Here is a 23,495-nt window from a genome sequence, read left to right on the forward strand (position 1 = left end):
AGGCAGGCGGGCATTTTCAAAAGAAGTCTTATTACAGTTAAAAGGAAGAAGGAGGGGATCCCTGGGTGGCTCAGCAGTTTGGTGCCTGCCTTTGGCCCAGGGTGTGATCCTGGACACCCGGGATCAAGTCCTGCGTCGGGCTCCTGGCATGAAGCCTGCTTCTCTATCTGCCTCTCTCTCTCTCTCTCTCTCTCTCTCTGTGTCTTTCACGAATAAATAAATAACATCTTTAAAAAAAAAAGAAAAGAAAAGAAAAGGAGGAAGGAGTCAAAAGGGAAATGATGGAGAAAAATACAAATAACAGCTAGTAAAATGCACTGAGGGCTTCCTAGCCGTCGGGCAGCATGCTTTGTCACCATTCAAGGCCCACAAGGATCCAGCAATTTGTTATCATCACCCCTATTTTGCTGGTGAGGCTCAGGTAGGAGGAGGGAATTGCCCGTGATCATTACCTGGTTAGAAGGATATTTGAACGCAGGGCCTCCCAAAGCCATCATACATCCCTGCCCATCCAGAACCTCTCAGAACAATCAGGCTCAGACGTCTAGGTTTCTGATTCTGCACGAGAGATGCGGATCCTTGTCGTCCACTGTTATCCGCGGCCTGGAGTTCGGATTCTATTCCACCTGCTAGACTGAGGACTCCATCCAGAGGAGCCTCACCGCCTCCCCTTAAACTCTTCTTTCTTTGTCTTCCTCTCTTCCAAAGATAATCAAAGTTTTCAAAGTACTTGCATGTCATCAGCTCACTTGCTGCTTCTTTTTTTTAAGATTTAAATTATTTACTCATGAGAGATACACAGAAAGAGGCAGAGACACAGGCAGAGGGAGGAACAGGCTCCCTGAGGGGAGCCCAATGTGGGACTTGATCCCCAGGATCTGGGATTACGCCCTGAGCTGAAGGCAGACCTTGAGCTCAACCGCTGAGCCACCCAGGCTCACCCATTATAAGCCTGCTGCTTATAATGACTCTGTGAGGTTTACCTGGATGACAATGGGCTGGAGAGATGGGGGACCTCACTGAATCACCCAGCTCAGAAGTGACAGTGACAGATCAGGGGTTGGAGCCCTGGGCTCCGGCCCCGTGGTTCTCATGCACCAGGAAAAGCGATCCCCCGTGATCTCCCCTGCCCACCACCCACCGGCCCTTCTGGAAGGAACGGCTTCCATGCTTTCTTCTGGGAAATCTTCTCTCCTCTCTCCTGAGCCATAGGACCCCTGGCCCCAGTAGCCCATCAGAACCAGAGTTAGGAATCAGGTCGGAACATCAATGCCAAGGCTGGCTCTTCGCCCCATGGCTCCTGAGTTGCCAGAGCTTTGGCCTTGGGCCGTTGGTGGCTGAGCTACAGGTTAGAAGCCAATGGGCCGGGGATCCCTGGGTGACGCAGGGGTTTGGCGCCTGCCTTTGGCCCAGGGCGCGATCCTGGAGACCCAGGATCGAGTCCCACATCAGGCTCCCGGTGCATGGAGCCTGCTTCTCCCTCTGCCTGTGTCTCTGCCTCTCTCTCTCTCTCTCTCTCTCTGTGTGTGACTATCATAAAAAAAAAAAAAAATTAGAAGCCAATGGGCCAACAGAGGGGAGTGGCCAGGGAGGGCTTCTCTGAGGTGGTGATGTTTGAGAGCTGAGCCCCACGTGACAAGAAGGAGCCGGACCTGCCGGGATCCAGAGGCACTGTGGGAAGAGGGGATGATGGGCCGGAAGGTCCGCAGGTGGACGTGGGCTTTGGCGTACCTGAGGGATGGACCGGAGAGGTAGGATATGAGGCTGGAGGCTGGGAAGCAGGCCTGGAAGGCCACCTGTGAGAAGCCAAGTCCTGGTCTGCCCCGGACAAGGACAAGGCCAGGGCCTCGGGCCTGCCCTTCACCTGGCGCCCAGCCTTTCTCAGAGGCCCCACCCACCGCTGGGAACCGAGTGCAGGGGGGGCCCCCCCCGCCGGGCAGCCCAAGAGCCTGAATGAAGGTTTGAAGTAGTGTTATGATTATTCTCGACAACGAGGAGAGGGCACAGCTGTTCATTCAGGAAATGAGCAGCCCGTGGCACCACCCACCCACCCACCAGCAGCTGAGTAACAAAGAAATTGTCTGCTGCAAACCAGGGGTTCTGCCGCCGAGGCTATTTTTGTGAAAAGCTGAGAATTCAAAAGCTCATCTCCTCGAAAGCCTTCCTCACCTCAGAGACGCTGAAGAGGTGGGAAGGAGCAGAGTAGCCCTGAGTTCCGCCGATGCCACCTGAATCATGATTCCCACCCTGTTGCCGACTGTCAGGCCACTAATGGGGGCCGGGCCTGGGCCTACCTGGCCTTGAATCCATACCATGCTTTAAGATACATACATCCTGGGATCCCTGGGTGGCGCAGCGGTTTGGCGCCTGCCTTTGGCCCAGGGCGCGATCCTGGAGACCCGGGATCGAGTCCCACGTCGGGCTCCCGGTGCATGGAGCCTGCTTCTCCCTCTGCCTGTGTCTCTGCCTCTCTCTCTCTGAGACTATCATAAATAAAAAAAATTTAAAAAAAAAATAAAAAAATAAAAATAAAAAAAAAGATACATACATCCTTAAGACGTCGGTGCCTCTGGACAGATGTGGAAGCTCGGGCACAGAGAGGCTAAGACATTTGCCGAGCGTCACTCAGTGGGTAATGGAGCTGGGATTAAAACTCAGGACTTCCGGCTTTATTCCACTCTCAGTCTTTCTGCTACACCACACTCCCTTTGAAATGTCTATTCAGGGTGCCTGGGTGGCTCAGTAGTTGAGCATCTGCCTTTGGCTCAGAGCGTGATCCCAGAGTCCTGGGATCCCTCTCTCAGGGAGCCTGCTTCTCCCTCTGCCTATGTCTCTGCCTCTCTCTCTCTCTCTCTCTCTCTCTGTGTCTCATGAATAAATAAATAAAATCTTTTTTTTTTTAAAAAGGAAAGAAATGTCTTTTCAGTTCCCTGGATGCCCATCTCCTTGTCCATGGGACTTCCCTCCAGCCTGTTCCAGTGATTTTGCCCTATGGATCCGACTGGTGCTTCCATCCTCTCTTCCTCTTCCTGGCCTCTCTTCCTTTCTTCCTCTCTTCTGTCCCCCAGTCATCTTCTCCAGTCTGGCTACTCCCCTTCGGCCAGAGAAGATCCTTTTCTGCAGCTTTGACCACATCATTTGTTCATTCCTTCAAACATTTGACAGATATTTATTGACTCCTTACCATGTGCCAGATGGTCCAGGCTGGAACACAGCCATGAACAAGACACACCTTGAGTTTATAAAGCTCATGTCTTATCTCGGAAGAGACATAGTACCAAGTATACAAACAAATAAATGTATAACCACAAGTTATGGAGATGACAAGCAAGCAGGGTGGAATGGAGACTGGCAGGGCTGAGTCCACCTGCTGAGGACTGAGAGGCCACTTTGAGAAGGCGCCCTTGTAAGTTGATCCCAGTGGGTGAGAAGGAGCCAGTCTTGTAAAAAGCAGGGGAAGAACATTTCCCAAAGATGAAACAGCATGGGTGAACTCCCAGAGGCAGGAAAGGAGGCTGCATGTTCAAAAGGTCAGTGATGCGGCTGGATGAGGAAGTAAGAGGAGGACAGGAGTCACGTTGTGTAGGGTATGGGGGGCCTGGCAAGAGGCCTGCTCCTCATCTGAAATGAAACAGGAAGGCATGCATGCTCCCGCCTCCAAACAGTATCCCTGGCAGCCTCACAGCCTCGTTCAGGGTAAAGATCAAAGCAGGCAGGAGACTGAAGAAGATGGAGGAGTCCCTTGGCCCTGGCCCCAGGGCTGGAGACTACCCTCTGGCCTGTGGGTGAGGGTTTCCTTGTACTATAGCTGGTTAAATCCCCTCAAGTCATTAGGAACCACTCTCTGTCATGGGGTAAGGGGTCCCTGCTCCCAGCTGCCCCTCTGCACCTCCCCCTGAGACCCTGGGCTGGAGCAGCCATGCTGACCTCCCCTCAACCCAGGGCTGGGATGGGCTGTGAGTCAGGCCTCCCTCACACACCCATTCCTGAAAACCCTGAGCCTTCTCAACATTTAGGATCATCTCTGTCCATACTTTCTGAGTGAGGTGGCCTTGACTGCTCTAGCTAGAGTAGCAGTGCTAGTCACTCACTGTCACATTATTCATGTGACCTTTCTCCATAGCAATGCCTGGCATGATCTTCCACATTTGTTCCCTGTTTCCCACTGAGGCTCCTCTCTAGAGCACAAGCCCCCAAGAGTGGGGCTTCATGCACAGTGGCCCCCAACCAATACCTGTTAACTTTCTGGACTTTACTTTTGGCTCAACCAGAACAGAAGGCAAGTTATCGAGAGGCTCTGTTTCAGGTCTCTTCCAGAATTACTATTCCCAGTGGCCTCCATGGGAGGACTTTTCTTTTTTAAGAGTTTATTTTTAAGTAATCTCTGCACCCAACATGAGACTCGAACTCACAACCCCAAGATCAAGAGTTGCATCAGGATGCGTTCACAGGTGCAGAGGCAAGCATAATCTCCAGGTTTGGGCCTGAGCAGCCCGAGACCAGAGGAAGTCATTCTCTAAGATGGGAAGATGGTGGCAGGAGCAGGTTGATAGGCGACTCACCACCAGGAGTTCCGCTCTGGCCCAGATTAAACCTGAGTTGCTGAACGGAGCCTCAGAGCAGGCAGGAGGACACAGGAATCTGGGGAGATGGCCACAAGGCAGCCTTGGTGGCAGGATGCTGGTCACAGCCCGAGGCCACATGAGATCACCAGGGAGCATGGGGATGGCACAAAGTGGGCCTGGGACCCGCCAACATCTAGAGATGGGAGGAAGGCCCTGGAGGGGTGGGGAGGGCGGGGGCCCCTGGGAGCCAGGTAGAAGGGGTGAGGAAAGGATGCAGAAGGGCCAGCTGCTGCTGAACACTGAGCATGAGTGCTGCATTTGGCAACGTGGAGGTCGTCGGTGACCTGCAGAAAGCGTGGGTTGCATGGCGGAGCCAGAACCTCAATGCAACAGGTGGAAGAGAGGACAAGAAGAGGGCACTTGGAGACTGCAAGCGCCCATAGCACCTTCAAGTTTTGACGGTAAAGGGAGCAGAAATTGGGGCACTTGCTGGAGGGCTGAGAGAGGGGGGTGTTTTTAAGATGTAAAAAATCTTAATTGATTTTTATAATTTAAATTTAAATTTTGAATAGGTAATATATTCTCATGATCCTAATTATCAAAGATTCCAGAGGGCATTTGGTACAAATCTCCCTCCTTTCCCTCTCCCACGCCCTCAGCCATTCAGTGCCTCACCCTGCAGTCCATCCATGTCATCAGATGCTTGTCAACCCTTCTAGAGCATGCACGCATGCACATGCACACACACACACACACACACAATATTATTTTCCCCCTTTTCCCACAAGTGGTAACATCCCATACACACTGTGCTGTGCCTTGCATTTTTATACTTAATGTATCCTGAATATCATTCCATATCAATACACAAAGAACATTCTCATCCTTTTTTTTATGGCTTCACATTATTCTGTTCTATGATACACCATATATATTTTTTTATCCAGTCGCCCATAATGGGCAATTATCAGAGATCTGTTCTATTATTATCTCTATTTACAGAGAGATAGCTGAGGCGCTGAGAGGTTCATGGGCTTCTCTGCGGTGGCTGTGGCGTGGGAACTCCCTGCCCTTAACCACTCACTGGACTCTCCTCCTCCTCCTGGATTAGCTTCCAACCCTGTTCCTCCCTCACTCCTACACTTAGCAATTATTTTGCTATCCTTTTGTTCATTCAAATAATACATATTTACAAGTCCTGACCGTGTGCCAGACACAGGGCTAGGCGCAGAAGATGTGGAGGGACCATGACAGAGGAGTCCTTCGCCGTCGGTCGAGAAGCTTACAAACTGTCTTTTGTGTGTTTTTGTAAGCCACCTCAAATCTTCCATGGAACAACGCAGAGAATTAATAAAGAAGCCCGGTCCCTGTTTTTCCTAATGAGGAAACCAAACGTGCCAACAAATCACTGTTGCAATCGTGTGAGCTGAATACCATACAAGAAGCCTGGGAACTCAAAGCACTAGCTCTGCAATGGCTGGCCCCATCCCCTCAGTCTGGCCCTCCTCCAATTTCCCATCTGAATGAAAGGCCCACCACCACCCAGCCAGCCACCCAGGCCACCACCCAGCCTGAAGCAAGCCCTCCTGCCCTGGCTCCTCCTACTTCCGGCCCTAGGTCACCCACCCTATCGCTGAGACCACCCCCCAGGGACCTCTGGACTCTGCCCAACTTCGCTGTCCATGGCTACCAGTCTTACTCAGGCCATCTCTTAGAGGAGCCACCCAAGAACTTCCTCCCTGGTCCTCTTGTTTCCACCCCAGCCCTTTCCCACCCACTGCCCATCCTGCGAATGTGTCACTGGGTCATTTCCCTGTTCTAACCATCTAAGGCTTCTCTTTGCTGTCTTTGGGCTAACATCTTGGCACAACCCAGTGGTTAGGATCATGGGCTCTGGAGCCTGAATCCCAGCTCTGCGACTCATTACCTGTGTGACCTTGAACAACCTACTTAACCTCTCTCTGCTTTAGATGAGACAAAAGGAGAGGATGAGATAAATGAGAATAAATGAGAATGAGATAAATCAGATAATGATAATGATAGTCCCTACTATAGAGCTGTTGTGAGGATTGAAAGTTAATGAATATTATATTGAGAAGGTCCTTGTGATCCAGACCCTGTTGAGGTCCCCAAACTCACCGGTTCTTATCTCCCTATAAATCAACTGAAGTACTTTTTTAATTCCCTGAGACAATCAAATTCCATCTCTCTCTCCCTCTTCCCTGCAACCCTTCTGAGCTGAAGCTGGACCCAGGGCCCAGTTCTTCTTCCCCACTGGATCTCCAAAGCTGGACACACAGTATGTTGAGTGAATGAAAGAGATAGGTAATGTGTTTGGGTTCTAAGGGATGAGTAGGAGTTTTCCTGGTAAAGAAGCGTTTGAGGCAAGACTAAAAGAACTTGCTCTGTCCCAGTGTTTGGAGAACAGAAGAGAGGTAAGACTGGAGAGGGGCTGAGTTCAATCCAGACCTTTATGTTGGGCAGAGGATATTCATGAAGGGAAGGTTCTTGTGAGAGTGTGGAAGTCACAGGAGACACCGAGGCCAGGAGCTGGGGTGTGTGGCTAAACTCCAGGGGAGCAATGGGATGGCCTGAATCAGGGCAGCAGTAGTGAGAATGCAAGGAAGAGGGAGGTTTGAGAGATTGAGGACTTAATATCATCTCCTAAATACTTTTCCTGAATGCCTCCTAGAAATGATATTAGGGCATCATGGGAATAAAGAGCTGAAGTAGCATTTCCCCCTGTCTTCAAGTAGCTCAAATCTTAGGAGAGGCAGACAGACCTAAAAATAAAAATATGGATGCAGAGAAGGCCAAATTAAGTATCACTGCAGCCAGCCTTACATAGATATCTCTACACGTGTAAAATCTGCAAAGTGAAGCACCATGCATTTCTGAATGCCTCTCAAGGCTTTTTTTAAGTTCTCAAATTTTATTTGGTTTAAATACACTACAGTACATTTCCATAGCCCACCAACTTTTAGAGGCACTGTAGAGGCTTAGAGGAGCGCGCTGCTACTACTTAGCAGCCCTGTGACCTTGGACAAGCTACTAAATTGTCTTAGCCCAAGCCCATGTTACTTATCATATGAAGATGAGTGAGGAATGGCAAGGGGAGAGAACAAAACGGGGCTGTGAGTAGGGGTATGGGTGGTGTGGGTAGAGGCAAGATCCTTCAGGGCCTTGCGAGCTACCATAAAGGTTTTGGACTTATTTATTATTATTATTTTTTAAAGACTTATTTATTTATTTATTCATGATAGACACACACAGACAGAGAGGCAGAGACACAGGCAGAGGGAGAAGCAGGCTCCATGCAGGGAGCCCGATGCGGGACTCGATCCCGGGATTCCAGGACCGGGCCCTGGGCCAAAGGCAGGCGCCAAACCGCTGAGCCACCCAAGGATCCCTGGACTTATTTATTATTAAGATATTTATTTATTGGGGTGCCTGAGTGACTCAGTGGTTGAGCGTTTGCCTTCAGCTCTGGTCGTGATCCCCAGGTCCTGGAATGGAGTCCTGCATTGGGCCCCCTGCATGGAGCCTGCTTCTCCCTCTTTCTGTGTCCCTGCCTCTCTCTGTGTATCTCTCATGAATAAATAAATAAAATCTTAAAAAAAAAAGATATTTATTTGTTATTAGAGAGAGCACACAAGCAGCGGGAAGGGGTGGGGGAGAAGCAGAGGGAGAAGCTGACTTCACACTGCTCGTGTTGAGCAGGGAGCCCAACACGAAGCTCTTTCCCAGGACCCTGAGATCATAACCTGAGCTGAAGTCAGATGCTTAACTGACTGAGCCACCCAGGAGCCTCAATTTATTTAAGTAATTTCTACGCCCAAGGTGTGGCTCGAATCCACAACCTGGAGATCATCCCACACTCCATGGACTGAGCCAGCCAGGTGCTTCAAAGTTTCAGACTTTATTACTAATTTAGTGGGAAGGTACTGGGGTTGTTTTTTTGGTCCCAATTCATGATCACTTTTCTTTTCTTTATTTAAGATTATTTATTTATATATTCATGAGAAACACAGAGAGAAATAGAGGCAGAGACAGGCAGAAGGAGAAGCAGGCTCGGTACAGGCAGGGAGCCCCATGCGGGACTCGATCCCCAGAGCCCAGGATCACGCCCTCAGCTGGCCCAAGGCAGGCGCTAAACCGCCGAGCCACCACTGAGCCACCCAGGGATCCCCAATGATCATTTTTTCAATTGAGATGTAATCTGCCTACTTAAGTGCAAGGATCTTAACTGTCAAGTTTGATGCGTTGGGTTTTTTTTTTTTTCTTAAGGTTTTATTTTTAAGTAACCTCTATGCCCAATGCAGGGCTTGAACTCACAACCCTGTTAACAAGAGCTGGATGCCCTACTGACTGCCAGGCCCCCACCTGTGTAACCCACCCCCCTAGAAGAAGATAGGAAACATTCCTATCACCCTAGAAAGGTCCCGCCTGCTCCTTTCCAGATAAATCTCCCGCTTCCAGGGTCCTGAAGGGGTCTAAGCAAACTGTGTCGGCTTTTGAGAGGATCCCTCTGGCCGGGCGCAGCGCACCGCTCCGCGGGGGACCGGGAGGAAGAGCGACATCCCCGCGGGGCAGGTGAGGTCGGGATCGCGCCCACGTTGCCTAGCAACCAGGAAGCGCGGTGGAAGGGCGGCCGGCTCCGCGGGGGCCCACGGGGAGGCCCCGCCCTACGTCGCGCCGCGTCGCGTTGGGGGGCGGGCAGAGGCTTCTTATTGGTCTGTTCTCCGGAAGCGACGGGATTCGGAATCTCGCCCGAAGTCGGCTGCGCGTGGGAGCGCGGTGCGTGGCGGCGCGTGGCGCGTGGCGCGTGGCGGGACCGGGTCGTGCGGCGGGTGCTCGCGCTCTCTCGCTGGAGCGAGGGCGTCTCCTGCTGAGCTTCAGTTTCCTCAGTTTGCAGAGGCGGCGCACGCCCCGCACGGGGTACCCGGCGCCGCACCGCGCAGCCCCTCCGCGGGCCTGGGTGTGTGCGTGGGGGGCGCTCAGCGGTGGGGACCGGCCCGAGGGGGTTCGGGAATGCCCACCGCCCCACACGGCGCGTGACTGAGCCTCCCGCCCCCAGGGCCCCGGCGCAGGCGCGATGTTCGTCCTGGTGGAGATGGTGGACACCGTGCGGATTCCCCCGTGGCAGTTTGAGAGGAAGCTCAACGACTCCATTGCCGAGGAGCTGAACAAAAAGTTGGCCAACAAGGTACCGGGGGCCCACGGGGTCGCTGACAGGCCCTGGCACGGGAGGCCCAGCCCTGCCCTCCTGCCCGCTGCAGGCCTCCCCGGTCACGCCAAACCCTGGCCTTGGACAAGTAGCTTAACCTCTCCGAGCTGAGTTACTTCACCTGCACGTGGGATGTTGGAGTCAAAACAGAAACTGGGGAAATGCCAGATTGCACCCTGTTGGATTACCCGCTCTGGGCCTCAGTTTCCATTTGTAAAATGGAAATAATAATGGCTGTCACACACTGTGTCTGTGAAGATGGACAGTGGTTTAGAGTTAACCATCATTAAGGGGCCCCTGGGTGGCTTCGTCCCTGAAGCATCCGCCGGCCTTCAGCTCCTGATCGCAGCGTCTTGGGATTGAGCCCCACATTCAGCTCCCTGCTCAGTGAGGTGTCTGCTTCTCCCTCTCCTCCCTGCTCATGCTCTCTCGTGCTGTCTCTGTCTCGCAAATAAATAGAGTTAACTATCAGGAGATTTATTCTTTATTCTTTTTTTTTTTTTTTTTTTTAAGATTTTATTTATTGATTCATGAGAGACACAGGCAGAGACCCAGGCAGAGGGAGAAGCAGGCTCCATGCAAGGAGCGCACGCATTCTCTCTCTCTGTTAAATATATCTTTTTTTTTTTTATTTAAGATTTTATTTATTTATTCATGATAGACACAGAAAGAGAGGCAGAGACACAGGCAGAGGGAGGAGAAGCAGGCTCCATGCAAGGAACCCGATGTGGGACTCAATCCCAGGAGTCTGGGATCATGCCCTGAGCCAAAGGCAGATGCTCAACCACTGAGCCACTCAGGTGTCCCAATAAATATATCTTTTTTAAAAAATGAAGATTTTGGGATGCCTGACTAAACTGCTCAGCAGTTTAGCGCCTGCCTTCAGCCCAGGGCGTGATCCTGGAGTCCTGGGATCCAGTCCCACATCGGGCGCCCTGCAGGGAGCTTGCTTCCCCCTCTGCCTGTGTCTCTGCCTCTTTCTCTCTCTGTGTCTCATGAATAAATAAATAAAATCTTTTTTAAAAATGAAGATTTTATTTATTTGAAAGAGAAAAAGAGCACAAGCACGGTGGGGGGCAGAGGGGGAGGGAGAAGCACTCTCTGCTGAGCAGGGAGCCTGACTTGGGACTCAATCCTAGGACCCTGGGATCATGACCTGAGCCCAAAGCAGATGCTTCACCAACAGAGCTACCCAGGTACCCTGGAGATTCATTTTTGAGAGTGGGAAAGGGCTGTGCAGAGAGAAGAGTTGGGCAGGCAAAGGAAACTGCATGTGTAAAGGCCCTGCGGCAGGAGGGAATATTTCATCCATCATAACCTGGAGGAGGACTGGTGTGGCCTGGAGAGGAAGAGAGGAGAGTAAGCTGGAAAGGTGGCAGGAGCCAAGCCACATGGGGCCTGCAGGATGTCATGGCAGTATTGATTTTCATCTGTAGAATAGCAGGAGGTGATAGGCTGAGAAGGAGCAAGAGGAAGGTTGGCTGGCTTTAGACAGGAGACCAGTCCCTTCTGTAGATAGAGGCTGAGATCATGGAAGGGAGTTGTATGCAGCTGTTGGTGGAGAGAACTCATGAAGTCCTTAGTGATTGGCTTCCAGTTACGTTGTGAGGTAGAAGGTAGGGGGGGTCGGTGGAGGGATGAAGTGTGAGCATAGTGGTGACAGAAGGTGTGAAAAGTCCAAGAAGGTAAAAAAAAAAAAAAAAAAAAAAAAAGAGCTGTTAAAAAAAGGGGATCCCTGGGTGACTCAGCGGTTTAGCGCCTGCCTTTGGCCCAGGGCACGATCCTGGAGTCCCGGGATCGAGTCCCACGTTGGGCTCCTGGCATGGAGCCTGCTTCTCCCTCCTCCTGTGTCTCTGCCTCTCTCTCTCTGTGTCTATCATAAATAAATAAATCTTAAAAAAAAAAAAAAAAAAAAGAGCTGTTAAAAGTCCAAGAAGGGAATGTAGCCCTTTGGGGTATGGGTCCTTCAGGGACCTGTTCAGACGAGTCTTTTATATTAGAATCATTTGAGAGGAAGCTGCACAGAAGAGGTCTGTGGTCTGGCCAAGGGCACAGATCTTTTTTTTTTTTTTTTAAGATTTTATTTATTTAATTATGAGAGACACACAAAGAGAGGCGGAGAGACAGGCAGAGGGAGAAGCAGGCTCCATGCAGGTACCCAATGCGGGACACGATCCCAGAATTCTGGGATCATGTTCTGAGCCAAAGGCAGATTCTCAACCGCTGAGCCATTCAGGCCTCCCAAGGGCACAGATCTTGTGCAAGGCAGCCAGGCCCTGTGGCTCATTGTGGTGAGGTCCGGCCCGGACTTGGAATTCTCTTCTTAGCTTCTTGCTAATCCTTGAACAGTCGTGCAGGGTCTGTATTGGGAGGTGATGACACTGGTGGCAGGTAAGCAGGCTGGTGATTTGGGGCACGGTGGGCATGGGGTATGAGATGCCCTGTGTCTAGTCTCAGAGCCTCGGGCACGTGTCCCTCTGCCACCCTCAGTCCCTGTGGCCACGGCTGTGTGCCTGATACTTTGTGAGCAGGTGGGGTTTAGCCTGGACTCTGACACTCACTGAGCCATGAGCTCCAGCAAGAGCTGGAGACTTTGGTGAGTGTAGGTTTAGGGTTTCCCTGCCAGTGATCCTTACTGGTAATAATAGTGATCTGTGTTGACTGACTGTTACTACTTCCAGCATATGAGCCAGATGCTGGCATGGGTGTCACATCCATTACCTCTTGTTATTTAATACACCTGTAGCCTGGTTGGTCCATTTTTGCAGATGGGGGAAACTGAAGCTCAGAGAAGTGACCTTGGAGGTCACATAGTGGGTGGTGGAACTGGTGCTGTAACCTGGATCTGTCTTGTCACAAAGGCCCTCCTCCTTCCAGAGTGCCGCATCCTTTGGAGGCTCCTTACCCTTGGATACCTCAGACGGTGCCCCAACTCGTTTCTAGCTGCCCTGAGTGGTGAGGGTCTCAGGAGAGAATGCTGGGGAGCTGGGCCTCTGTGTCCTCTGTGTGCGTGCGCATTTGTACATATATTTGTACGTACGTTGATGCCCATAGGTCGTGTACAGCGTGGGGCTCTGCATCTGTCTGTTTGACATCACCAGGCTGGAGGACGCCTATGTGTTCCCAGGGGATGGCGCATCGCACACCAAAGGTAGGTGCCTTTTCCTCCTTGGGATTTTTGGTTGTGGGAATCCTGGTCTAGGGATTGGGAGACCTGAGGCCTAGTCCTGACTCTGCCTGCGATGGACTGTGTGACAGTGAACAGAATCTTCCCGTCTGGGGCTCAGTTTCCTTGTCCATAAGAAATGGTGGACAAGGTGATTTTTTCTTTTCTTTTTTTTTAAGATTTTATTTATTTATTCATGAGAGTCAGAGAGAGAGAGAGAGAGAGGGAGAGACACAGGCAGAGGGAGAAGTCCCCGATGTGGGACTCAATCCCGGGACCCCAGGATCACGCCCTGGGCCGAAGGCAGGTGTCAAATCGCTGAGCCAGCTGGGCTGCCTTTTCTTTTTCTTTTTTAAGGATTTATTGGTTTATTTGAGAGAGCGAGAGACTGATCTCATGACCCTGAGATCAAGACCTGAGCTGGGCTAAGAGTCCATCACTTAACTGACTGAGCCTCCCAGAGGCCCTGCACAAGACCATTCTTGAGGCCTCTCTGGCTCTGAGATTGTGGCTCCGAGTCTGTGCCCCCTGTGGTCTCGCTTATTACCAAGCTCTGCTCTTCCTGGTCCTCAGGCTGCTCAGTTCTGGTTGGGGGGGTGGCCAGACAGGTGTCGGGTGACACTGGCATGGTCAGTGTTGGGTTAAAAGTGGGGGTGGGGAGCAGGGGCACCTGGCTTGCTCATTTGGTACAGCGTGTGACTCTTGATCTTAGGATTGTGAGTTCAAGACCCACATTGGGTATAGGGATTACTTAAAAATAAAATCTTAAAAAAAATAAAAGTGTGGAGAGCAGAGGGGAGTGGATCTGTCTTGGGGAGGAGGCAGGTTGGAGGGAGGGGACTTTAAGGGGCCCTGGGACATAATGAGTACGTGTAGCCCCTGGATTCCAGTGCCAGCTCTGCCGATTATGTTCTGTGAGACTAACCACTCTGTGCCTGTTTCCTTGCTGTGAGATGTAGTTAACAGTAGATTTTATATCACAGGACGTTGTGAGAATAATAAATCAATATGTGCAAAGGTCTTTGGACGGGACCTTGGCACATGGGGCTCAGTGACTCATCGATTTGAACTATTTCTCCTGATTTTGGGATCTGCTAAATGAGTTCTTCCGGGCTGGCCTGTCCAGGGCTGGGTGGGGTAGGGTGGCCTCCTGTGTCTGGTGGTTGGCAGACTGGTTGGTCAGGGGTGGGCACGAGGGTGGCTCATCTCTGCTGCACATGGTCTCATCTTTCCTTCCCGGAGATCAAGGCACCATGGTGCAGCCGAGCCCCTGTAGGAGCAGCTTTTCAAGCCTCTGCCTAAATCCCATTGGCCAGAGCAGGACTCCTGGCTGAGGCTGGCGGTGAGGGAAGGAAAAATAGATTCCACCTCTCGATAGGAGGCGCTGCAGTCACAGCAAAGGGGTGTGCTCCCGAAAGGGAAGGTTGGTTACCAGACCTGGATGTGTAGGGAGGGCGTCACCTTGGCTAGAGTTCTCAGGGAGGGAGTGGGGACCCTTCCCTCTCCTCCCAGGACCCAGCCACATCAGAAGCAGAGGGCAAGGGGGCCCCTGAGGTGGTTCAGGGCTAACCAGAGTGTAGGCCTGCAGCTGGCCATCAGCTTGGCGCTCAGGCCTGTGAATCTCAGCCTCTGGAGGTGAGCCCACACGCATTAGAACGAGGAGCTGGGTGCTGCTCGCATGAGGAAGTGTGAGGAGCCCCGTCTCCGTCAGCCTCTGGGCACAGAGATGTGGAGCATTCCAGAACGCGCCATGAGGCTGCCTGGTGTCTGTGTCCACACTCGAGTCCACAGAGACATCGCCAAGCTCTGCGGGCAGCCCTAGGAAACAGGCTGGATTGGCACGCGCTCGGAACATTTAGCAGAAAAATAAAATGGTGACGTGAAAATAAGACCACAGGGCCTCTTTACAGAGAAGGACGCACTCCAGCCAAGCCCAGTCTCTGCCTTTAGGTGGTGTTCTGGAGACGAGTGGTAAGAGGTGCCGGAACTTCAAGGAAAACTGGGAGGGAAAAGTTAAAATTGAAGTTCTGTTCTTTCATTTGGTTGTTTCTGCCACTTGGTGTAAGATTTTCACTGTCCCCCAACCCTAGTTCACCCTGGGCCCCCTGTGTCCTTGGGAACAGGTGTGAGGATTAGGGCGGGTCACACGGTCCTGGATTTAATTCTGCTTCCCCCGCCTCCCCCCCCCCCCCCCCCCCCCGCTCCCGTGTGGACCTTGAGCAGGTAACTTGCCTCTCTCGGTCTCGGGTTCCTTATCTGTAAAATGGGGTCACCACGTGCAGCTGTGAAGCCCGGCCTGGGCCACAGAGCACCGCATGGGGTGGTGCTATGTTGTGGGGATCATAGCATGTGTCACGTGGGGATTACCACGTGTCAAGGCTGACCCTCCTCCCCAGCCCATTCCGGCCGCCACCCCCTCCACTGCCTCACCCAGGGCTGTGGCTAGCGTGTGCGGAGCAGGCCTTCTCCATACCTGCCTCCACTTTTGGCTTGAGGACTCTTCTTTTGCTTATTGCCTTGTACTTCCAACCCTCCTCCCCCCCTCACCGCCGGGGCCAGATTGCATCACTTGTCTCAGCAAGAGTCTCCACAAAGTGCGCCTTTGTGACTTGTAACCCCAAGCCCCGTTCAGCCTCCTCTCTTGTCACTGTAACAGGTGCCAGTGCCATGTGCCCCATGCTCCCGAGGCTGGCCAGACCTGGCCTCCCCCAGGGGAGCCCCTCTTGACTGGCCCTGCCACCCCTGCCTTGCTCTGAGCTGGGACTGGTGTCGTGCCCGCCATTTGCTTTGTTCCATTGTTTTTTCCCCTAAGTTGTGCTACAATACGTATAACGTAAAGTTTACCATTTTAACTATTTTTAGTGCACAGCTCAGTGGCATCGTGTACAGTCATCGTTGTGGAATCACCACCAACCTTTCTTTTTTTTTTTTTTTTTTTATGATAGTCATACAGAGAGAAAGAGAGAGGCAGAGACACAGGCAGAGGGAGAAGCAGGCTCCATGCACCGGGAGCCTGATGTGGGATTCGATCCCGGGTCTCCAGGATCGCGCCCTGGGCCAAAGGCAGGCGCCAAACCGCTGCGCCACCCAGGGATCCCACCACCAACCTTTCAATCCTTCCAGACTCACACTCTGCCCCTCTTAAGCATTCTGCCTTCATTCTACCCCTCTCCAGGGCCCTGGAGTCCACTATTGTACTTTTTTTTTTTTAGATTTTATTTTATTTTATTTTGTTTATTTTTTAAAGACTTTATTTACGTATTCATGAAAGACACAGAGAAAGGCTGAGGTGTAGGCAGAGGGAGAAGCAGTCTCCAGGCAGGGAGCCTGATGTGGGACTCGATCCTGAGACTGCAGGGTCATGCCCTGAGCCAGGGGCAGGTGCTCAACCGCTGAGCCACCCAGGCGTCCCAGATTTTATTTATTCATGAGAGTCACACACAGAGAGGCAGAGACACAGGTAGAGGGGGAAGCAGGCTCCCTGTGAGGGGCCCAATGCAGGACTCGATCCCAGGATCTTGGGATCACAGCCTGAGCCGAAGGCAGATACTCAACCACTGAGCCACCAGGCACCCTCACCATTGTACTTTCTGTGTCTGTGAATTTTTCTCTGGGTTACTGCACATAAGGGGGGACAGTGTCTGCCCTTAGCACAAACTCACCATGTCCCCAGGCAGACCTGCTTCTCCTGGGACAAGGTCTTCCTCTTACTGACCCTGCAGACCCACCCGTTCTGGCTTTCCAGGCTTCCCGTCTGCCCATGAAACACCCTGGAACTTTAGGTGGGGCTCTTGGGAGATGGCTCCAAATACAGCATTGCCCCGGCTGGCCCTCCCACTGGGCTGTGGCCTCCTTTTTGTTTTTAATTGAGATCTAATTTACATGCCACAAAATTCACCCTTGTAAAGCTTACGATTCAGTAGCTCTTAGGATATTCATAGAGCTGTGCAACCATCACCATGATCTAATTCCAGAACATTTTCCCCACCTCAAAAAGAAACCACGCACCTATCAGTCACTCCTCATTCCCCCTCCTCCAGCCGCTGGCAACCACTGATCTACCCTCTGTGTCTGGATTCGCCTAATCTGGACATTTTGGATAAATGGAATCGCACAGTATGCGGTCTTCTGTAACTGGTTTATTTATTTATTTATTTTTTTGAATTATTATTTATTTATGATAGTCACAGAGAGAGAGGCAGAGGGAGAAGCAGGCTCCATGCACCAGGAGCCCGATGTGGGATTCGATCCCGGGTCTCCAGGATCGCGCCCTGAGCCAAAGTCAGGCGCCGAACCGCTGCGCCACCCAGGGATCCCTGTAACTGGTTTATTTCACGTAGCATAGCATCCTTGAGGTTCATCCGTGTCATTCCGTGTGTCTGTACTCCCTTTTTAAGACCGAGTAATATTCCATTATACAGATAGACTGCGTGACGGTCATCCGCTCACCTGTTGGTGGGTGCTCGGATTGACCACCATGTGCCTTCGCCTGTGGCTGTTCCAGACTCGAGCTCCCTGGGCATGAGACCACCTGCCATTCTGCCGCCATAAGCCCAGGGCCCAAAACGGCCCTGGCACACACTTGGTGGGAGGCTCTGTGGGGATTTGCTAAGCTGAGCTGAACGTTGGGTCACATGGGGGACAGGGTTTTTCCATCCTGTGGACTTGTGACCGCTGGCTGCCCTCATCTGCTCTCTGCAAGGTCAGCATGGCACGCTCGTCACAGGGAGGGAGGGGGTACCACCTGCCCCCTCTGCTTTCCTCGGGCATCCTGCATGGTGGGGCTGCGCAGAAGCAGCCTGGAGGGAGCCGGGGCCGCCGGGCCCTATTGGCCCTGGGCAGCGTTGGCGGGGTAGGCTAGTGGCCGCAGCCCGTGTTCGGAATGGAAGCTGCCAGAGGAAGGCACATTCCACCCTGTGGCCGTTTGCTGGTCCCGAAAGTCTCAGGGTCTTCCCACGGCAGAACAGGGTGGAAGGGCATGTGGCTGAGCGGCCTGCGCAGCCGTCCGAACCGCTTCCCCATCGTCACAGCGGGGAAGCCTTGACCACTGGTGTGGGTGGGTTGCGATGGGCACTGCGTGACTGGCAGGAAGTAGCCTCGTGTGCTCGCTAGCTCTGGCGGTGTTGGGGTCCATGCTGCTCACCCTTTTGGGGCTCAAAGGGGCAGGAGTGATGAGGTAACGGCTCCCACCGGGCCTGGGGATCAGGCTGTGATGTGGGCACAGACCTCACCTGATACTTTCCCGGGGGTGTGGTGACCGCCACCACCTAGGGCAGGGCCTGAGAACCCACAGAGGAATTTTTGTTGGGTGCTTGCCTCTGCCTCCCCGTGGCCCCCCTGAATCTCAGGCACTTTTAGCATCCTGTTCCAGGTCAGAGCTATGCCTGGGGCAAACTCCCATCAGAGGGAGACAGAAAACTTGTTTCCAAACCTGGCTCCCTTTGCCAGTTGCTTCTGCCCATTTTAGAATTTAAGGGAGTAAGTCTAGAGGAAGAGTGGGAGTGGACTATGGAGTCATCTGCGGCCCAGAGTCTGGGTTCAGGAGTGACTTGTCTGCTGGGTTTGGGGGCCAGCCCTTGGGTCCAGGGCCGCTGCTGCTGGCCTGTTATGGGGGCTGTGCTGTGGCCTTGCGGGGTACGAGGTGTGGGTCCCCCTAGCTCAGCTGGCGGGTCTGGACCCACAGGGGTACGGGGTGTGGAGTGCCCAGCAGACTCCGGGGTAGCTGCAGGGCGTCCAGGTCAGTGGGCCAGCCAGTGGGGTCGGCCCTGGGAAGCCTGGGCCATCGCTCATGTGCCTGCTCATCACTGACGCTCTTCCTTCACTTCCAGTCCATTTTCGCTATGTGGTGTTCCATCCGTTCCTGGATGAGATTCTGATCGGCAGGATCAAAGGCTGCAGCCCGGAGGGAGTGCACGGTAACGAGGCCTGGGAGCACTCGGGGCAAGGGGCCCGGCCTAGGCCTCCCTTCAGCTTCTGTGCTGGGCCACATGGTCGGGGGCGGGGGTCAGATTCAGACGCTGTGCTGTCAGGGAAGCTCGTGTGTGTGGAGGATATGCAGCCCTCTCGTGCTCATGTAACAATGCAGGGCCTTGGCCAGCCAGGGGGCTTCCCCGTGAGGCCTTGCTCAAGACAGAGGGCCTCGGGCCCAGGTGCTCACCAGTCCCTATTTTGCATGGTGTCCAGCATAAGTTTTGGTGGCTAAATGGCCTAGGTAGAGGCGCAGGGATCTGAGGTGTGTGTGTGTGGGGGGGGGTTCCCATTTCCATGGCGACAACTGCCATGTCCCATGCTGTCACTTTCTTCATTTGTTCCAGTCTCTCTAGGGTTCTTTGATGACATTCTCATCCCCCCCGAGTCTCTGCAGCAGCCAGCCAAGTTGTATCCTCCCAAGGTTAAAGTGGGGCACAGGGGAGCTCAGGTCTTTCCAAAGGACAATCTCTGCTCCTTCGGGTGACCCCGGCTCCTGTGGGCCAGTACTGCTGACCTCCGTGCCCACTGCCCAGCCCGCACTTGTGCCTTGGAAGTGGTGACCTGCCCGTGCTTCCCATGCTGACCGTGGTGTCCACGTGCCTGGGCATGTAGGTGGTGCTCTGTTCACTTTGCTTAGGTTGTCCTCTCAGGGATCACTCCAGAATCCTCACCCTGGAGAGGTTTGCCCTGTGGGGCTCGCCTCCCTACTTCCCTGCTGTGCAAACAGTACCGTTGGCTGCCGTTTGAGGGCTTGACTGCGCCTGATGCTTGGCTGGGCTGTTTCCCTCCGCTGGGTTCCCCCTTTGCCCCACGCTGGCCCTTGCCCTGTTGCACTGGGGCTGTTTCTGGGGTCCTCGCTGAGACTGCTCACCAGAAGGGACCCTGTCTTGTCAGGACTGTGCCCACAGTGCCCAGCAGGGGACCTGGCACGTGGGGCCGCCACTAGAGGGCGCGCTGGCTGCTCTGCGTGGGCTGAGCGAGGGGCCTGGGGCTTTGCAGGGGTTTGCAGGGTGCGGCCCTCACCGGCTCTCGAGGCCACCACGGCTGGGCCCGTGTGCATGTGCGGCGGACCAGGGGCAGGGTCTGTGCGGGACTCGGACTCGTCAGAAAACCTGGCCCTGCCTGGCTGGACCTCCCGCTGGCTGCGGGCCCTTGGGCCGGTGACCTTCCATTTGCCATATCTGTCCTTCTGAAACCCGGGAAGGTCCTTGTGCTGGTCATTGTCACAGGGCAGGGCTGGAAAGGACTGTGGGGTCGCACTGTGAGGGAACACGGGGTGGCTTTGGCTAGCACTGCAGGGCCGGCTGCGGCCGGTGGAAAGCACTTCTCATGTGTGTGGCCATGTCCCCTCCTCGCGACAGCCCCGTGAGGACAGGCCAGGCAGCCAGGCCTTGCTACCGCCCCGTTCTGCATGCAGCACCCTGAGGCACAGACGGCGGGCCTGGCCCCGTCCCCGCTTGTGGAGCAGAGGCCCGAATGTGGCAGTTGGCCCAAGTCCGACCCGCAGGGAAAAGGGCCCCGGGCGGCAAGAGGCGAGACTCGCTCTGCGCCTGAGCCTCCTTCCTGCTCTGGTGGCAGCCCACACCTTGCCCGGCCTTGCTTCTCCTTGACACCCCAGCCAAGGAGCTCTCCCCCTAGAATTGGGTTTTCATGGGGTTTCCTGTGGGCTCCTTGCCCCCGTTGTTGCCTTGACCCGTGCCGCGCCCAGCGACGAGGCGGAGCAGGTGTGGGTGTGGGAGTACGAGACAGAGGAAGGAGCACACGACTTGTACATGGACACGGGTGAGGAGATCCGCTTCCGGGTGGTGGATGAGAGCTTTGTGGACACGTCCCCCACGGGGCCCAGCTCGGCCGAAGCCACGTCTTCCAGTGAGGAGCTGCCAAAGAAGGAAGCTCCGTACACACTTGTGGTGAGCTGTGCGGACGCCGCGTGGCGGGGAACCGGGCGGCGGGAGCAACTTCCTAGGGTGTTGACTTGGGGTTCCCTGCCTGGAACCCCTGTCCCCATGGGTGTGTCTTAGGCGGTCACTTTCCCGGGGGAGCCTGTCCCGTTGGCCATGGCCTGAGGCTCGTGGCGGGGGGTAAGCTGCCACGGCGCCGGGGGGATAGCAGTGTCTGACCTGCCTGCGGTCGGGACAGAGCCCACGCCAGGTGACAAGGCACTGAGGGAGAGAGCAAGGCTGGGGAGGGGGTTCAGGGGCCGGTGACCCTCCGTGGGGGCTGCTCCCGAACCCGAGCCCCCGTGGGCATGGGGTGGCCGCAGAGCTGCGACCAGCCTGGTGTCTGCCCTCAGAAGTCAGACAGTGGCGTGTGACAAAGTAGGATGCATCTCCAGGGCCTGCTAGTAGGGTTTGCGGGTATAATGTGCCGCAGGTTGTCTGTTAAAAATCTGGGTGGCCGAGGGCATCTCCTCTGTGTTTGGAGGCTGGGGCTCAGGGTTGCTGGGCCTTTCTGGAGCCTTTCTTGGAGCATGCCCAGGACCGGCCTGCCAGTACCCGTGTCTGGGCAGGCCTGGGGCTGCGGAAGGATACCTGACCTCGCTGGGGCCAGAGAGGGGAGTCTGGGCTGTGTTCCCATGTGGCCAGCTGGGTGCTGCATGGCTCCTGGATCTCCCCAGGTCCTTGTGGCTGGAGTGAGCTTGCCTCGCTACTCCCTTGGCCCATGTAGGGCACCCAGGAGGGTGGCCCCCCTGCCTCCTGAGTCTGCTGGAGGCCCGAAGGTAGACGCAACGTGCCTGTTTTTTCTCTACCCCCGGCAGGGATCCATCAGTGAGCCAGGCCTGGGCCTTCTGTCCTGGTGGACCAGCAGCTAGCACGGGGGCTCAATGGCAGACCTTGCCCGGTCCTGCAGACCCCAGCCCAGCCCCTGGCGAGGTGGTGCCGCTGGCCGTGAAGACACCAGCTCTGCAATGTGTGTGCCTTGCCATCCTGGCCCTGCTCCTGCTCAAGCTTCCCCCGAGGCCCCAATGTCCCTGTGGATCTCTGCCAGAGACGTTTAATAAATCAAGGCCACGTCAGTCAGGGAGGAACCAGTGATGTAAGGTCCCCAAGTTGCCACAGCTGAGACAGCGTGTCCTCCTCTCCCCAGGCCACTTCTGGGGATGTGGGGGTTGACATTGTCGGTCTCAGGCTGGGCTCTGGGCTAAGTTTGGTGGCTCCCTAAAATAAGAGCGAAAGGCCAGCCTGGGGTAGCTATAGCTCCTGTCACCTCTCCTCCCCCACTGGTGTTTGGAAAGTGGGGGCCTGGACTCAGCCCAGCCAGCGCCATCAAGCCAAGTGGAGGCTGTCAGCTTAGCTGGCGCAAGGTCAGGACTGGTGACCAGCCATACAGCTGTCACTTTCAGACCTTGGCCACGCCAGGAACACTCGGGGTCTGCTGGTGACGCCAGGTCCCCAGCGAGGGCAAACACCGCATTGTTTATTCAGCAGAATGGCTTTCCAGATTTCTCCTGCCGCTTCACTCCTGCAGAACCCGCTCTCTAGCGCCCACCAGACGTCGGATTTCTATCAGGCAAATCGTGTGCCCTCCATGGAGTGCGCCTCCTTCCTTGGCCTCCTCAGCTGGCATGGGCACCGGGGTGCAGACGTCACTCCAGGAGCAGCTGGAAGTGCCCCCCGCCACCCGGTGCCGTGGGCCAGGGGACTGTGCACAGCCTGGACCGGCTGTGGCCTTGGGTCTGTGCCCTGCTCGGGTGTCTAGGGGGCTGACCCTGTGCCCAGGGCAGGGCAGGATCCAATTCATCTTGGATCCTACCTCCTGGAATGTGAGGGAAGCTGTGCAGATGTTGGGGTGCAGGGAGGGGAGGCTGCCCTGTGGGCAGGCCACTGTGTCACTTGCCCTTCACTGCAGTGGCAGGTCCAGCGGGAGCGTCTGCTGACTGCTACAAAAACCCACCCTGAGCCCTGGAGTCGGTACGGAGTATGGACACCACCACTCTCACACGGGGACACTGAGTTTGGATTCTTATTTTTTCATAAGAGTAAAGTTTCTTTAAAATCCTTGAGCCACCAGTGAAATGAGGCGGGAGAAAAATTTTAGATGAGTCTTCTCATCAAAAATAAATACAGTTGAACGGAGTTGCTCAAGATCTGAAACAGGCTAAAAACGGGAAGGCAGGGGAGCCGGAACATTCCTTTAAGAATACCCCCCCCGCCCCCAACCATGGGTCAGTCAGCCGGTTGAGGGAAGGGAGGCCAGGAGGTCTGACCCCACTGTCTCGAGCAGGAAGCCATGGCTGGATCGGGGCAGATCCAGTTCTGATGACGCGTGGGCTGTACTGGGGACCCCACTGCAGGGTCCGAGAGGCAGGCGGGCAGGGGAGCTGGGCTGGATCTCACTGCTGCTGCAGTTCCTTCATCCTGTTGAGAGCACTGCCGGCGCGGAACCACTCGATCTGGGTCTCGTTGAAGGTGTGGTTCAGGAGGATGGTCTCTTGGGTCCCATTGGGGTGCTTGATGATGCACTTTAGGGGCTGTAGGGAGTGGGGGGAGGTGGAGTGGCTCTTAGGAACGTGGCCCTGGCGTCTGCCTGAAGGTCAGGAAGGTGGGGTGCTCCAAGGTGAGCCTCA

The 23,495-nt window shown here is 54.5% G+C and overlaps 2 protein-coding genes across 4 annotated transcripts in view; one reads left to right on the top strand and one right to left on the bottom strand.

Moving 5' to 3' along the window:
• The first annotated feature begins 9,285 nt into the window (after positions 1-9,285).
• Positions 9,286-22,931, top strand: POLR3H (RNA polymerase III subunit H). 2 transcript variants are annotated; one of them, XM_026017425.2, is made up of 7 exons: positions 9,286-9,362; positions 9,643-9,771; positions 12,847-12,943; positions 18,787-18,873; positions 19,273-19,336; positions 20,637-20,838; positions 21,687-22,931. In XM_026017425.2, the coding sequence occupies exons 2-7, from the start codon at positions 9,661-9,663 to the stop codon at positions 21,738-21,740; spliced, it is 615 nt and encodes a 204-aa protein (XP_025873210.1). In that variant the 5' UTR covers positions 9,286-9,362; positions 9,643-9,660; the 3' UTR covers positions 21,741-22,931. The 2 variants fall into 2 exon arrangements, with proteins under 2 accessions (XP_025873210.1, XP_025873211.1); XM_026017426.2 differs by having other exon boundaries at positions 9,321-9,543.
• Positions 22,879-23,495, bottom strand: part of ACO2 (aconitase 2) — a 53,156-nt gene continuing 52,539 nt past the window's right edge. For both annotated transcript variants that reach the window (XM_026017424.2, XM_072741213.1), the window contains exon 18: positions 22,879-23,399. In XM_026017424.2, coding sequence (XP_025873209.1) covers positions 23,262-23,399 — 138 coding nt within the window. In that variant the 3' untranslated portion in view covers positions 22,879-23,261. The remainder of the gene's footprint in view (positions 23,400-23,495) is intronic.

The sequence above is a fragment of the Vulpes vulpes genome, chromosome 16 (genome assembly GCF_048418805.1).
Source record: "Vulpes vulpes isolate BD-2025 chromosome 16, VulVul3, whole genome shotgun sequence".
Lineage (NCBI taxonomy): Eukaryota > Metazoa > Chordata > Mammalia > Carnivora > Canidae > Vulpes > Vulpes vulpes.